General features: G+C 37.4%; 1 protein-coding gene across 1 annotated transcript in view; it reads right to left on the reverse strand.

Moving 5' to 3' along the window:
• ME1 (malic enzyme 1) overlaps window positions 1-16,060 on the reverse strand; it is a 189,572-nt gene that overhangs the window by 21,466 nt on the left and 152,046 nt on the right. The window contains exons 8-9 of the mRNA XM_043593012.1: window positions 14,053-14,150; window positions 12,224-12,337 (exon numbers count right to left, since the gene is read on the reverse strand). Of these exons, the coding sequence (XP_043448947.1) occupies window positions 12,224-12,337; window positions 14,053-14,150 (212 nt within the window). The remainder of the gene's footprint in view (window positions 1-12,223; window positions 12,338-14,052; window positions 14,151-16,060) is intronic.

The raw sequence follows: 16,060 nt of genomic DNA on the forward strand, positions 1-16,060 counted from the left end.
ATTTGTGCTTTAACGTGCATAACCTGGGTAGCCTGATGGTCCACTGAAGATGAGAACCTTGTGAAAAAGACCTGGACCCAAACTACAGCTTAGAGCCACCCCGCCAACATCATCAGAGCTGCTCCACCTGACCCTCAGGTGTGTGAGAAATAAATCATTATTGCTGTATGTCACTGAGATATTGTAGCTTTTGATAACTCAGCAATAGCTGAGTGATACAGAGGATAATTTAAATTTTGATTATATATTCCATCATTTCTTTTTACTCATTATTACTATTTGCTGCTTTGGGAATAAGAGGTTCCTTTCCCTGAAATGATTTAATGAAAAGAATGCTTTTGCAACCCTCAATGCTCTTATTACTGCTTAGTTATTTGGCAAAAAAAAAAAAAAAAAAAAAATCTTGCATAATTGGAAAAGAATGAAAAATTCTGGTTGTGGGTAGGAATAAGAACTTGGAACCATTTGATGGTTACAGTATTTAACTATCTAAATTATTTCTAAACTATTTCTGGAAGTAGTATAAGCTAAAATTCACGACTATTTTTGTTCTCACTACAGTGAAATTTCTAGAACAGGTATTCAATAAAGTTGCAGCTTGGTGAGATATATTTCCTGGGAATAATAACTTTTAGCTTCCAACATAAACACAACAGAGTTTTGGCTTGTTGCTCTTTCCCAGAAATGCATATACTCAATATCAAGTACAAAGGCAAGATGTTAGACTAACATCTACCTGAGGCTCTACATGGCAAATACCATAGAACTCTAAATTGCTTCTAGCATGGCTTCCTGTACACTTGAGGTTAAAGGGCTAAACTATATCTTGAAGCTTGAGTTTCTACTTCTGACACAGCAGTCACCACGCTGATGGACCTTTGTAAGACCTTGAAGGAGAAAACGCACATCCTGAAGTAGAAGCCATGTGGTTCTTCTGGAAGTGTGTGGTAGTGCTTGTTTGTTTTTAGGCAAAAGCAGTGGTCTCTAGTATCTAGCCTACCACCCACAGGTGTGCTGAGTAATGGTGGTGGCGGCAGCCACCATATCTGGCAGCTTCCTGTCTGTGGCTAAGACACTGATTCTTGAGTCCACAGCCTCAGCAGTTCCTTGCTAATGCAGATGTGTATTACAACTACTCCTGAACATTTGGCCCTGTGTCTACTTCTTCTAAGGTTTGGAGATTTGCATTTCAGAATGTTTTTATGGACAAGAGAACTTGTTTAACGTGTGCTAGGTTCCCTAACAGAGAAAGAGTTCTCAGGATAATTATTCACCTGTTCCAAAATAGCTAGAGTCACCTCAATGCAATGCTATGTAATCTTGAGGGCTACTGAGAAGATGCGTAACTCTTAAACAACATGTCACAGGGTTTGCTTTCTGGTCTTTTCGATTTTCCACCAGACAAAGTATAAGTATTATGCGAATACAATTCAATAAATTTACTATAGTGTCTGAAAATGTCATATTACTTTTATATCCAAATTCTGAAACTCTTTTCATGCCATGGTAGAGAATTCTAATTGTCCATCAATATTCATGCTCTCCTTTTTAAATTTTAATTTATTTTTTTTAAGTTTATTTATTTATTTTTGTAATCTCTACACCTAGTGTGGGGCTCGAATTCATGATCTGGAGATCAAGAGTCACATGCTCTTCTGACTGAGCCAGCCAGGCACTTCATGCTATCCTTTAAAAATAATTACATTACTGTGAAAACACAGTATGAAAATTTAAATTTTTAAGTGTACAATCTCTTTTTGAAACTTTTTTCATTCGTTCCTTTTTAATGATAAGATTTTCCAGTTTTAGCCAACCACATTGTTCCCCAGGTGGAGACTGTATTTCTTAGCCTCCTTGCAACGTAGAGTGGCATGAGACTATCTCTGTTGGAAAGGGTGGAGTGGAAGTGAGGTGTGCACCTTCTGATGCAGCACACCCCCCCCCACCCCGGTCCATTTCCCACCCTCTCTCCCCAGGTGGCTGTGATGGCGACACCCGGAAAGCTTCTTTGCTTTCCCAGAGATAGATGATGGACACAGAGATGACTCTGTTCTGCCCACCTCTATACTATCAGATGACAAATACATTTTAACTTGTTTGGGTTAACATATTTTGGGGTCTCCTTGGAGAGCAATTTAACCTAAAATCGAACTAATACATATCTTTAGGCTAGTAGTCTCTTCATTTTGTATCTGAAAATAGTACACACACCATCAGGAGGAAACTTTGCCTTGAGAAGCCCTTATCTTCTGGGAAGGCCAATGACCAAACATTAAAACCAAGAAAGTGTCTATATGGTTTTTAAAAAGTTTTACTTATTTTTGAGAGAGAGAGAGAGAGAGAGAGAGAGAGAGAGAGAGAGAGAGAGAGAAAACCCAAGTGGGGGAGGGGCAGTGAGAGAAAGGGAGATACAGAATCCAAAGCAGGCTCCAGACTCCGAGCTGTCAGCACAGAGTCCCAGGCAGGGCTCGAACTCCTAAGCCACGAGATCTGAGCTGAAGTCAGATGTTTAACTGACTGAGCTATATGGGCGCCCCTGTACATTTTTAAGATTCATAGTATGTAAATTTTACCACTGTTCTATCCTTAAACAATGGTGTTTTTTTAATTCCTGAATTCCTGCTTATTATATAATTTCCTTTTGTTCAATTCTGTGTCATTGCCCTTAAATGATCTTTTGTGTATTTGAAAAGAGATACTGAATCACAGTCTTCCTTTCCCAGGTGAGGAACCCAGATATTTTGAATCTGTTCTAATTGAACCCATCTCTCTTCCCTATCAGTGAGGTGGCTCAAGTGAACTCGCAGACACTCTTGCTTCCCCTTTATATACCACAGGACTGAGGGGCGCCTGGGTGGTTCAGACGGTTGAGCGTCCGACTTCGGCTCAGGTCATGATCTCACAGTTCGTGGGTTCGAGCCCCGCATCAGGCTCTGTGCTGACAGCTTGCTTAGAGCCTGGAGCCTGCTTCAGATTCTGTGTCTCCTTCTCTTTCTGCCCCTCCCCAGGTCACGCTTTGTCTCACTCTGTTTCTCAAAAATAAACAAATGTAAAAAGAAAAAAAATTTTACATACCACAGGACTGAAAACTGTACTCCATCAAAGGAATAACCAATGATGAATATGACCAAGAAAGACCATACTTCCTGGATCTGGCTTTTAAATGTTGTATTACTGCATTCTAGTATCATGTTTTCTTCTTTAATAACAGTTAAATATAATCAGTCTTAACCTGTGGATTACTTTAAGCAGAAAGGAGAAACCTCGCAGAAAGGATTGTGAGAGAAAAGAACATTTGTAACATTTTCAGAATTATCAAAAGAATAGGAAATAAGAAATACTATGAAAGAGGAAAAGACGCCACTGATCTGTTTATTTTAAAAACTGCCTGGGGGAGCCTTGGTGGTTCAGTCGGTTGAGCATTGGACTCTTGGTTTCAGCTCAGGTCATGATCTCACAGTGGTGGGATCGAGCCCCGCACTGGGCTCCAGGCTCAACCTGGAGATTCTCCTTTAGATTCTTCTCTTCCTCTGCCCCTCTCCCCTGCTTGTGCGCTTGGCACTTTCTCTCTCTCTCTCAAAAAAAAAAACCAAACCAAACCAAACCAAACCAAACAAAACAAAAAAAACAAAAGAGAGAGATGAGAAAAGAAAAAAAAGTAATGATTTCTTAGCAGCTGAAATAACTGAATTCAACCTGGTACATTTTGAATTGTGCTGGGACTGCAAAATGCAAACAAAAGGGGATCTAGTCTGTTTACATTGAATGTGGACCTGCAAATCCAAGTTGTAAAATGAATTTAGAAGACGCTGAATAAACTGAAAGTGACAGAGACGTGATACCCATTTTTTTAACTGAATGATTCAAAATATTTTCTTGAGTGCAGTGTCTCAGACTAGCCAAAACAGTAAATTCAAAAAAAATTTAAATGTATTTTATAATATTGTCTACAAAACTGTAATTACTGTCAATATGCCATTAATTTCTGATTAATTTTGTTGGCTAGGGACATGAATAAATAACTAGTAGAAGAATGCATTCTAAGAGCCAACAGCAAATAAATACATGTTACTTCTGAAAGCTTGTAATGGTATTCAGAAGGGTAAAAAAAGAGCTCCCGGGTGAGACACAGAAAACGCCATCTACAAATGCTGGACACAGAACATGGGACTAAGGTTCAGGACAATAGTCCTCAGCCTCTTCCCTCACCTCACGACCTAGGGCACGCCCTATGATACTTCCATGGACGTTGATTTCTCCATCTATAAAAGCAGTCTGGGTTAGTGATGATGACAATGTGATGAAAGTGAACGAGATCCAAAGCCAAATGAGCACCAGACTCACTTCAGGAAAGCCAGATTCTTGAACCTTGCTTTCAGCTATTCTAAGTCAAGTCCAGGATGAAGCCCTGGAATCTGTACATATATGTTTTTTTAATTTCCCATGTAATTAGGATGATCAGCCAATATTTAGAATCACTGCACCAAATGATTTGTCACATTTCTACCAGATGCATTTTAAAAAGATATGTGATACGTTTTTAAAAAAATGTATAAATTGATTTTTCTGTTAATAAGAAGAAAAGCTACAGAATAACATAAATTAGCAATCACAGATTTCTATTACTGCTTTTCTGACTGACAACTTCAGATATAATGAAAAATATTTAATGTGCTTTAAAGCCCCTAAATTTCCTGGAATGAGAAGCAAATCACAAAGAAGATGGATAAACATTGTATGAAAGGCAAAGATGCATACTTTTAGCACGAACACTTTACTTTCTTTTCTTATTTATTTTTTTCATTTGAGAGAGGGAGACAGAAGAGCAGGGACAGGGGCAGAGGGAAAGAGGAGAGAGAACCTTAAAAAGGCTCCACACTGAGCTCAGTGTGGACCCTGACACGGAGCTCGATCCCACGACCCTGGGATCATGACCTGAGCTGAAATCAAGAGTCCGACACTCAACTGACTGAGCCACCCAGGCACCCATCATGAACACTTCATTTTCTTAGGCGTAGCAACAGCACTGGCAGCTCCTAGCCACTGAAGCCAGATCTTGACCAGAAGGCATCCACCCAGTAAGAAACACAGATTATCCACAGTCTCTTCCCCAAAGGCTCGATTCTTGGCACTGACTTAGCAAGACCAGGAATCATGAAACGATAATACTAGCACTGCTGAAGGACTCTACTTGCCAAAAACAGAAGAATCAAAAGACAAAAATAAAGGTCCCTCAAGTATTTTCTTTGTTTTTAATGTTCACTTATTTATTTGGGGGGAGAGTGGGAGAGAGAAAGGGGGAGGGGCAGAGAGAGGGGGAGAGAATCCCAATCACAGAGCCTGACATGGGCTTGATCCCACGAACCATGAAATCATGACCCGAGCCAGAATCAAGTGTCGGACACTAACTGCCTGAGCCACCCAGGCGCCCTTCAAGTATTTTCTTCACTGTTTTCAAAGTTGATGTGACAATCTGGTTTAGATGAAAAGAACTATTGAAATGTGACCTCTAGATCTGGCAATATTAAAGCAACTGCCTATACCTTTGGACTTCTATTTTCTGCACCAATGGCTCATTTTCCTCCTTCTTTCAAAATCTAATTTGGAATCCAGATTGTTTACGCCACTCACATCAGTTGGATATGGATACAGAAGACTTCTTTTCTGTTCATTCCCCTCTCCAGGATCCCTTGCTGAAATGCTTTTTGCCTTCTTTTGGCAAAGTGCACGTGGACACTTCTTAGAAATCTCAAACCCTATGGTGTTTCTTTCTTTTTTTCAAGAGTCTCTAATTCCACTAAATATATTATGGATAGCTGAGAATTTCTTTTGAATGTTACTATTTCTTCAATCTCCCCTCTCCCTTATTTTGTGCTGATTCTTAGGACAGGATAGAAGCTATGATTAACCATACTGAATTACTACCTCTTTCAAAGTCTCAGATGTTCTGGTGTGGCTGGAGAGGATAGGCAGCAAAGACCTCAAGATTTTGGCTTAGCATTTCATGAACTAGGACAGGTCTAGAAAACTAACTATGGATTGTTACTGATAAGTATTTATTCCTTCCTACACACAGGCACTAGAAGAACTCTTCCACAAGTGCTTTTTTTTTGTAATCCATGCCTGCCTGGACAGTTTGCCCACTGCACTGGCCTGGTTCTGTGTCAGGTCATTAGTTTACCAGAGTTGAACTGGACCCCTCTCTGCATCTGTAGACAGGGCCTTCCTAGCAGGCTGTGGTTGCATTTCCCTGTCAGAGTAATTATCATCTGGTCTGATGATGACAGAACTCCATAAATGAGGCAACCTCACAGTTTCCTTTTTAGGTTTTGGTTTTATGTGTTTAAAGCATGAATTTGGTTTTTTTTTTTTTTTGTATATTATAAACAATTACATTACCAGTTAGTACAATTAATAAATTATTATTGGGGCGCCTGGGTGGCGCAGTCGGTTAAGCGTCCGACTTCATTCAGGTCATGATCTCGCGGTCCGTGGGTTCGAGCCCCGCGTCAGGCTCTGGGCTGATGGCTCAGAGCCTGGAGCCTGTTTCCGATTCTGTGTCTCCCTCTCTCTCTGCCCCTCCCCCGTTCATGCTCTGTCTCTCTCTGTCCCAAAAATAAATAAAAGTTGAAAAAAAAAATTAAAAAAAAATAAATTATTATTATTGGTTCTCAGGAGAGGCTGTAAAAGTACTAAAGATAAAGGACAACAAACAAAAAAAATCACGTAAACTTGAAAGCAAGATACATTAATTTATTAGTTATCCTAAGATTTATTAGTTCTGCAACAAAAATCAACATAATAATTTTGACTTTTTATTTTTTTTTTAATTTTTCTTTTCAACGTTTATTTATTTTTGGGACAGAGAGAGACAGAGCATGAACGGGGGAGGGGCAGAGAGAGGGAGACACAGAATCGGAAACAGGCTCCAGGCTCTGAGCCATCAGCCCAGAGCCTGACGCGGGGCTCGAACTCCCGGACCGCGAGATCGTGACCTGGCTGAAGTCGGACGCTTAACCGACTGCGCCACCCAGGCGCCCCAATAATTTTGACTTTTTAAAAACTTGAAAGAAAAAGTGGTTAATTGAAGCCTCATGTTTCTTTTATATTAAATAGTGCACAAGGTGTTAAATATATAACAACCTTTTAAAATGTAACTTTATCTTGGCAAGCAGAATATATGCAGTTCTTTATTTTGGCAAGTAAAAGACATGAGGTAAGAGTGACTGATTAGGCCTAGGCAACAAATTCACAGTTATTCCAGGTATTATAATCCATGGAATTTGCAGTCTCAGTTTAGTAAGTCTACATTAAAATTATTTGAGATGCTAAAATCGGTACATTTCTATAAAGATTTCACATAAAAATGTCATTAGAAATCACAAAAGAAAACCACAGTCAAAGACTCACTTTTTTAGGTCCTTAAATCTATTACATCCCTAACTACAGCACAATGTGTATGGCTTTTTCCATGGCTCCAACTTTTTACATGCGGAAATCTGTCTCCAGGAGCCCAGATCCTTATCCTGAGCATCATTCTTGTAACCTCTGATTGCCAAGGGGGTAGCACCATGAGATCTGTGCAGGTACCTTAAACTTGCTCTGTCCAAAATGGATTGCATTACCTTTCTCTTAGTCTGTTCTCCATTCCTTTGCTATCACAACGGCCACATCACTTATCTAGACACCCAAGGAGTCCTGCTAGATTCCCGTCTGTATTCTACCTTTCTCCTCCTCCCATATTTAGTGGGCCATTAAGTATGACAATCCTATTTCCTAAAAGTCTGCCAAATCAAATGTCTTTTACTCACCCACATAATCATTGCTTTGTTTCAGGCACCAATTAATTTTTATCTGTATTATTACAACAGCTTTGTAACTAGTTTCCTTTTTTCAGTTTCACCTCATTTCAGTCCATCTTCAACAATGCTGAGAAGTGACAAGACACAAGACTCCTCTGCATTAAGTTTCTTCAATTGCTTGAAGTAGTAAGTTGCTTCAAGAGCCTTCCTCACTGTTCATCTGTTTCCTTTGAAACCTAGTCTCTAAATGCCTCTCCCAGTGAAATATCTTTTTTTTGCAAACGTTGGTCTTCTGCCTGGAAGGCCATTCATTAATTCACTTTTTCACAAAACATTTGTTGTCAATTATGCGCTAGACACTATGTAGGACTTTGAAGATACAGAAAGATGAAAGACATGATCCTCAAGTTCAGCCAAGATCTCCTAGTGAACTTTCCATTCTGTTTCCCTTGCCTCAGTTTCACATAGAAGACGTTTAAGATGTCCATGGAGACTCAAGATAAACTCCCAACTCTCCCTTTCAAAATGAGCTGAAAAAACACCTTTTCTAAGAGCCCTTCTTGACATTCCCACTATTCTCTCTAGTGCAGGTGGAAGCATCATTTCCTCAACACCCCTAGCACCAAGGACATATTTCTATAACATTTTCATATACAGTTATAATGGCTTGTTTGAGTTTTTCCCACTAGGCTTGTTTGAGTTTTTCCCACTAGGCTTGTAGAGTCATAGTGGCTTGAGTTTTTCCCACCAGGCTGTAAACCTTCTAAGATCAAGGGCCTTACTGAGTCCCAGAGTCTAGTACAATACCTGACCCAGAGGCAATTTCATTCAGTAAATCTCATTTCCTGACCACAATATATGTTGCGTGGCCAGAATGCAAAACTTTTTCTATTTATGCTGATTCTTCAAAGCAAAAGCAGTTTCTAAGATAAGAAATTTTAAACTTCATGTTTTTCTTATATATGATTAAAAAATCACATTGCAAGTTAATAAAATGATTATTATTTGATTTTCAGATGTTATAAAGTATGTCCTGTCTTGTTTTACTTCTTTTTCATTTGTCACAAAAAGTTATTCATACACTCTTTAAGGAAAATATTATCTATATTAATTAAAATTTTTTTTTCTGGCTTTAACATAATTGCTATGGAGAATTTGTAATATACAGAAAGGCATTAAAAATAATAAGATTTAAACTAGTATGTATTTGATACATTTACTTCTATAGTTCTATATGCAACTCAGTTTTTTAAACAAAATAGTGACATATAACATGGTGTTTTCCTTTTTTCATCTAACATTACATTACTAATCCTTTAATGTTACTTATAGTTCTTTCAAAAAAACTCTAAGCCTGTATACTCTATTCATGTGGCTATTCCATAATTATTTCACAGTTATCCTCTATTTAGGTTATAGCATATTACCATTATAATGAGATAAAACATATCATTATTACAATTAATGCTGTGATAACATTCTTAAACATAAAACATGTGTCTGGCACAAAAATGGACACATAGATCAATGGAACAGAACAGAAAACCCAGAAATGAACCCACAACTATAAAGTCAATAAATCTTTGACAAAGCAGGAAAGAATATCCAGTGGAAAAAAACACAGCCTCTTCAATAAACAGTGTTGGGAAAACTGGACAGCAACATGCACAAGAATGACCCTGGACCAGTTCATTACATCACACACAAAAATAAATTCAAAAAGGATGAAAGACCTAAATGTGAGACAGGAAACCATCAAAATCCTAGAGAAGAACATAGGTAGTAACCTCTTTGACATTGGCCCTAGCAACCTCTTACTAGATATGTCCCTAAGGAAAGGGAAACCAAAGCAAAAATAAACTATTAGGACTTCATCAAAATAAAAAAGCTTCTGAACAGCAAAGGAAACAATCAACAAAACTACAAGGCAATCTACAAAATGGGAGAAGATATTTACAAATGACATATCTGATTAAGCGTTATTATCCAAAATATACCAAGAACTTATAAAACTCAACACCCAAAAAACAATACTGTAATTAAAAAAATGGGCACAAGACATGACTACACATTTTTTCAAAGAAGACATACAGATGGGCCAACAGACACGTGAAAAGATGTTCAATATCACACATCACCAAGGAAATACAAGTCAAAACTACTATGAGATATGTCACTCATATGTGGAATTAAGAAACAAAACAGATGGCCATCTGGGTGGCTCAGTCGGTTGGTAATCCAACTTCGGCTCAGGTCATGATCTTGCCATTCTTGGATTCGAGCCCTGTGTCTGGCTCTGCACTGACAGGTCAGAGCCTGGAGCCTGCTTCAGATTCTGTGTCTACCTCTCCCTCTCTGCCCCTCCCCTGCTTGTGTGCTCTCTCTCTCTCAAAAATAAATGGATAAACATTTGAAAAAAAAAGTTCTAAAAGAAACTAAACAGATGAACATAGGGGAAGGTAGGCAAACAATAAGATATAAACAGAAAGGGAGACAAATCATAAGAGACTCTTAAATACAGAGAACCCACTGAGGGTTGCTGGAGGGGTGATGGGTGTGGGGATGAGCTAAATGGGTGATGAGCATTAAGGAGGACACTTGTTGAGATGAGCACTGGGTGTTCTATATAAGTGATGAATCACTAAATTCTATTCCTGAAATCCTTACGACACTATATGTAACTAACTTGGATTTAAATTAAAAAAAAAAAAAAACTACCATTAGATATCATCTCACACCTGCTAGAATGGCTAAAATCAACACCACAAGAAACAACAGGTGTTGGCAAGGATGTGGCTAAAAGGGAACCCTCTTGCACTGTTGGTGGGAATGCAAACTCGTGTAGCCACTGTGGAAAACAATATGGAGGTTCCTCAAAAAGTCAAAAATAGAACTACCCTATAATCCAGCAATTGCACTACTAGGTATTTACCCAAAGAATACAAAAATACTAATTTGAAGAGATACATGCATCCCAATTTTTATGGCAGCATATCTACAATAGCCAAATTATGGAAACAGCCCAAGTGTCCACTGACTGATGAATGGATAAAGAAGATGTGTGGTTTTAAATTTTAAAAAAATTAAAAAAAGATGTGGTGTGTACGTATATGTATGTAGAGATAGATAGATAGATAGATAGATGTACATGTACACACAATGGAATATTACTCAGCCATAGAAAAGAAAGAAATCTTGCCATTTGCAATGATGTGGCTGGAGCCAGAGACTATTATACTAAGTGATATAAGTCAGTCAGAGAAAGACAAATACCATGATTTCACTCATATCTGGAATTTAAGAAACAAAACAAAAATCATAGGGAGAAAAAGAGAGAGAGAGAGAGAGGCAAACCAAGAAACTGTCTTCACTAGAGAGATCAAACAGAGGGGAGGTGGCTGGGGGAATGGGTTAAATAGATGATGGGGGTTAAGGAGGGCACTTGTGATGAACATCAGGTGTTGTATGAAAGTGCTGAATCACTAAAGTGTACACTTGAAACTAAAAATATACTGTATGTTAGTTAAATGAATTTCAATAAAAATTTAAAAAGAAAAAAACCAAAAAACATTGTGTACATCTCTATTTCTATAGGACGTATTCTTACAATTCTATTGGATCAGAAGCATAAACTTGTAAAGGCTTTGGATACACATAAGATAGTTTTCCAGAAAGTTTGTTCACATTCACATTTGTTTCTATATTAAATTCCTGAAGCCTATGCTTATCACTGGTTATTTTAAAAATTCATTTCCATGTAGAAAGGGGATTTACAAGTATTTTTTCTGGCAGTTTAAGGAAGAGTGATTAATGTGCACAGAAGGTAGAAGTAATATTAATGCCTTATAACTATGTAGCAACATGGTCACATTCTTAGTCTTATTTGGTTCTCACAATAACCTATGAAGAAGGTCCTGTTATCTCTATTACAGCTGGGGAAATGACTTTGTCAGTTAACACTGTAACAGCCATTAAAGCCCCTTCAGGAATTCTCATTGAAGCCCTCAAGACTTTGGTTGAGAGAAAGCGGCATAAGAGGGGCGATTTCATTGTTTGTTCTTTTTTTTTTTTTCCAGCTGATGTGCATTTTGACATATAGCCCTTAGTAAAAGGACCTATAGCTAGGTGTTTCAGTTGTGTCACTATCAAACTGCCTCATATGCAAACTAATTCAAGTGGCCTGACAATCCACAGAGTTGTAAAGGGCCTACGTACACCACAGGCAGATTCTACAGCTGAGCCACAAGCTTCTTTTTCAGAAAAATAATCAGTATTATTGTACGACATGGTCATTCATGTGTAATGGCTACTCTTTTCACATGGTGTTGGGGTAGGGTGGGTGGAAGCAGTTGTAGTCTTTGAGATGGGCAGCCAGAACGGCACATTAGTTTTTATTCTAGTTAAAACTGACAGATTCTTACCTTAACTATTAATCCTTTTGAGTCAACCAACCAGATCTTTTTCATGGCTTTCTCTTTTGGTAAACCTTCTTTTTCCATGGCCATAACAATCAGGTGTGCAATCCCTAAGGCAGCCTGAGAAGGAGGTAATGAACACAAACTTTAAAAAGTTGTTCCACGTAATGTTTCACTCCATTATATCTTTATTAACAAGAAAGAACAAAACGGCTCCATTGACCTAAAGAGTTATATTCATTCATTTGTACTGGGAGCAAAGTATTTTTGTCACATTCGGGTTAAGCTAAAGGACAACTGTTTACTCTTCTTATCACAACAGAACCACTATTATGTGGCTTGCATTTAGCTACAGATAAACCAGCGATATCCTTGTCATCATCTTTAATCCTGTTAATGCAATTAAGATTTGCTTCAACAAGCAAATATTGACCCTAAAATAATGAACTGGTCAGCCTTGCTCATTGGACTGTATTGTTTATTGTTGGGCTCCAGATCCTCTAATTGAATTTGAAGAATGAAGCCTGGTCATTTGGATGGGAACTTGACCAATTAGGCAATAGAATAAAACATATAAAATCTCTGTCCCCAAGCATTTATTTACTCCATTAATTTGGACAAAGAAAGTACTGTGAAATCTCTTGCAAGATTAAAGGAATCTACTTCTTTGGTATTTGATGAATTTTGTGATAATCGGTGAATGTCCGAAACCTTTTCAGGGACAAACAAGTGGCAGTTTTGAGTCATCCAACCATGAGTACCTCTGCCCTGCTGAGTATCAAGAACTGGCCTGTGCCATTCATCAAAACGCTTGGGAAATTCAAACAATTTGAATTCAAAGAAGAAATTTACTAAAATTAAATACAGCATGTAACATTGACACAAATAAAAACTCAAATTTTAATAAGCTATAATTTAGCCTTGATTTTATTTTGATGTGAAAATGAATTTGTGATTTACATCAGAATACTTTGAAAGGTTTACATCTTGGCATTTAAGTTCTGGCTTTGCATATTTTAAGAACAAGTAAAATCAAAACAAACACAATATATACAATTTCGACCAGTGTATTACACTTATTCATAATCCTATTCAATTTGAAATTGTAAAGCTTCTTAAGATATATACAGCCACAAAGTATTTCTCCATTCATTACATTCTATAATTCCAAATAATTTGGGCAGTTTTCTCACAAGAAGTTCAAACTCAATTGACATTTTAATTGCTATTGTTGGGGGTGAATTATTATCACTGGAGTCTAGTTTTCTTTCTTCAAATGATTAACTCATAGCAAAGGAGGACAGAAAACAGTCCACTTTTGTCTTGCTGCCATCTCCTTCTAGCAATTGTAAATGTTTTGGTGCTTTTGCACGTAAACAGTTCTAATGCATGACGAATCTCCAATTCAATTTTTTTTCTTAAAAACTTGTATATAGTGATCTATGTGTGCATTGACTTGTGAGTCAAGGAAACTCTCATATGTGAAACTGGAGGATACTAAATTCATCAGATATAATAGCTTAAATCCTTAAAGGCTTTTATACATAATCACACATTGGAAACTTCTCTGTTCCCACATGGCACCTTAAATATGTAAAACAGAAACCCATGGCACCATTTGATTATCTTACAAATTTAAGACTGAAAACTATCGCTATGCCTCCTTATGAAAAATTAAAATGCCTCAATACTTACTTTTGGAAATCTTTCAATAAAACCTACAGATGCAATCTACTAAAAACTTAAAAGAATACCCTGAACTTCAAATTAATGAATAATTAAGATAAATTCCACTCATTAGTTTCAGAGAACATAAGACTGTATAAGGCAGGTACCTCTCCAGCTCCTTGGAAGAGTATTGTTTGATCAGACAGTTTGTTCTTGGTTATTCGAAGAGCCGCAAAGATCCCTGCCACTGCGACAGATGCTGTTCCTGAAACAAGTAATAAGTACCCTTGAGTGATCCTCAAACAGACCCTGCCAAATTCTAAGCCTCAAATCTTTATTCACATCTTGAAATCATCATACAACGTGGTAACTGGTACAGAAAGGGAACGTGCAGTTGTCTGACCCCACGCTTATATATGAGGCAAAATTCTCAGGCTATTGTCATCAATATTTTAAGACAGCAACTCGCTACTATTCTTGAAAATATTGTGACTTAATGCAGTGATGTAATGACTAAGAGCATGGCATTTGGATTCTTATGTGGATTCCAGCTCAACCTGTTTACTAGCTGGATGAATTTAAAGGTTTATTTATTTTTGAGAGAGCACGCCAAGATGGGGAGGGGCAGAGAGAGAGGGGACAGAGGATACAAAGCAGGCTCTGCACTGACAGCAGAGATCCTGATGCAGCTCAGACTCATGAACCATGCGATCATGACGTGAGCTGAAGTCAGACGCTTAACCAACTGAACCACCCAGGCTGAATGAATTTAGAGAAATTATTTTGTATATCAGTTTCCTCATCTGTAAAATAGTTGTACTGTGTGAGATAAAAGAGTACTAAGTGCTATTCAATTCTTCCCCCTAATTACTCTAGGGGCTCCGAAACCTATTACTAATCCCCTCTACACAAAGCGGGTACACAGTAAATGCTTCCTGATTATGGTATTGATGGTAATGATGTTCTACATACATTTGGAATTTAATCTTTTAATCTTCAATTTGAAAAACTGATAGTTAATAGCAATGAAAATCTGATGTTATTGCATCCTTTAATTGGCTTCCTACCTATAATAATCCCAAAGGTGCTGAACAATATTAATGTAAAATTTATTTAGAATGAAGACTGAGTTTTCCTCATCATGCTTCATGGTCATAGAAACTTCAGTTTTAATTTTACTACTTTGACATACAGGCTTTCACAGATCACAGAGCAGTTTTTGTGCTTTTAAACATAATTACATAGCTCAACTTCTTTATTGGCTCATGTCTAAAATAAAACTTTGTACCCTCATGCAGTACTTTCCAGCTGTATATACATACTCCTCTAAATAACACTATAATGGTTCCTAGATCACTCACCTGGGTAGTAAAGCTTAGTTAATTTTTAAACACCCATATTTAGTTGAAAAAAAATTGATTGTAATAGGTTTGATGCATGACACAATGATGAAGTGTTATATATGCCATGTGCCAAAAATGGATTAAGTTTTTACCTTCAGTATGTTTGTTATTTTCAATCTTTTGGTTGGTTGTTTCTTTCTTACAGAATTTGGTAGTCATAAATAAGACCATGACAATTATTGAAGACCTGTGTGTCTCCTGCATGTTTTTCACTTAGAAACACAATGTGAATCATGAAAATAAAATGCTAGCCACTTTGAGCCACCATTATAATAAAGTATGAACTGTGGTAAGTCATATATTATGCAAAGGCTACCCTTCTATACATTATCTAAAATGAAAGTCTGTATTTTCTTTGGGGAAATACTGAGAAGTGGAATTAGTAGATTATATAGTATTTATATTTTTAGTTTGGGCGATCCTCCATACTGTTTTCCACAATGGGTTACACCAATTTGCATTTCCACCAACAGTGCACAAGGGTTCCTTTTTCTTCACATACTTGCCAACACCTGATATTTGTGTTTTTGATTTTAGCCATTCTGATAGGTATAAAGTGATACCTCGTTGTGGTTTTGATTTGCATTTCCCTGATGATGAGTGATGCCGAACAACTTTACATGTGTCTGTTAGCCAATTTAATCTCCTCTTTGGAAAAAAAATGTCTGTTAAGGACCTCTGCCCACTTTTTAATCAGATTATTTGTTTTTTGGTGTTGAGTTTATAAGTTCTTTACATACTTTGGATATTAACTCTGTATCAGATATATCAT

The sequence above is a fragment of the Prionailurus bengalensis genome, chromosome B2 (genome assembly GCF_016509475.1).
Source record: "Prionailurus bengalensis isolate Pbe53 chromosome B2, Fcat_Pben_1.1_paternal_pri, whole genome shotgun sequence".
NCBI classification, from domain to species: domain Eukaryota; kingdom Metazoa; phylum Chordata; class Mammalia; order Carnivora; family Felidae; genus Prionailurus; species Prionailurus bengalensis.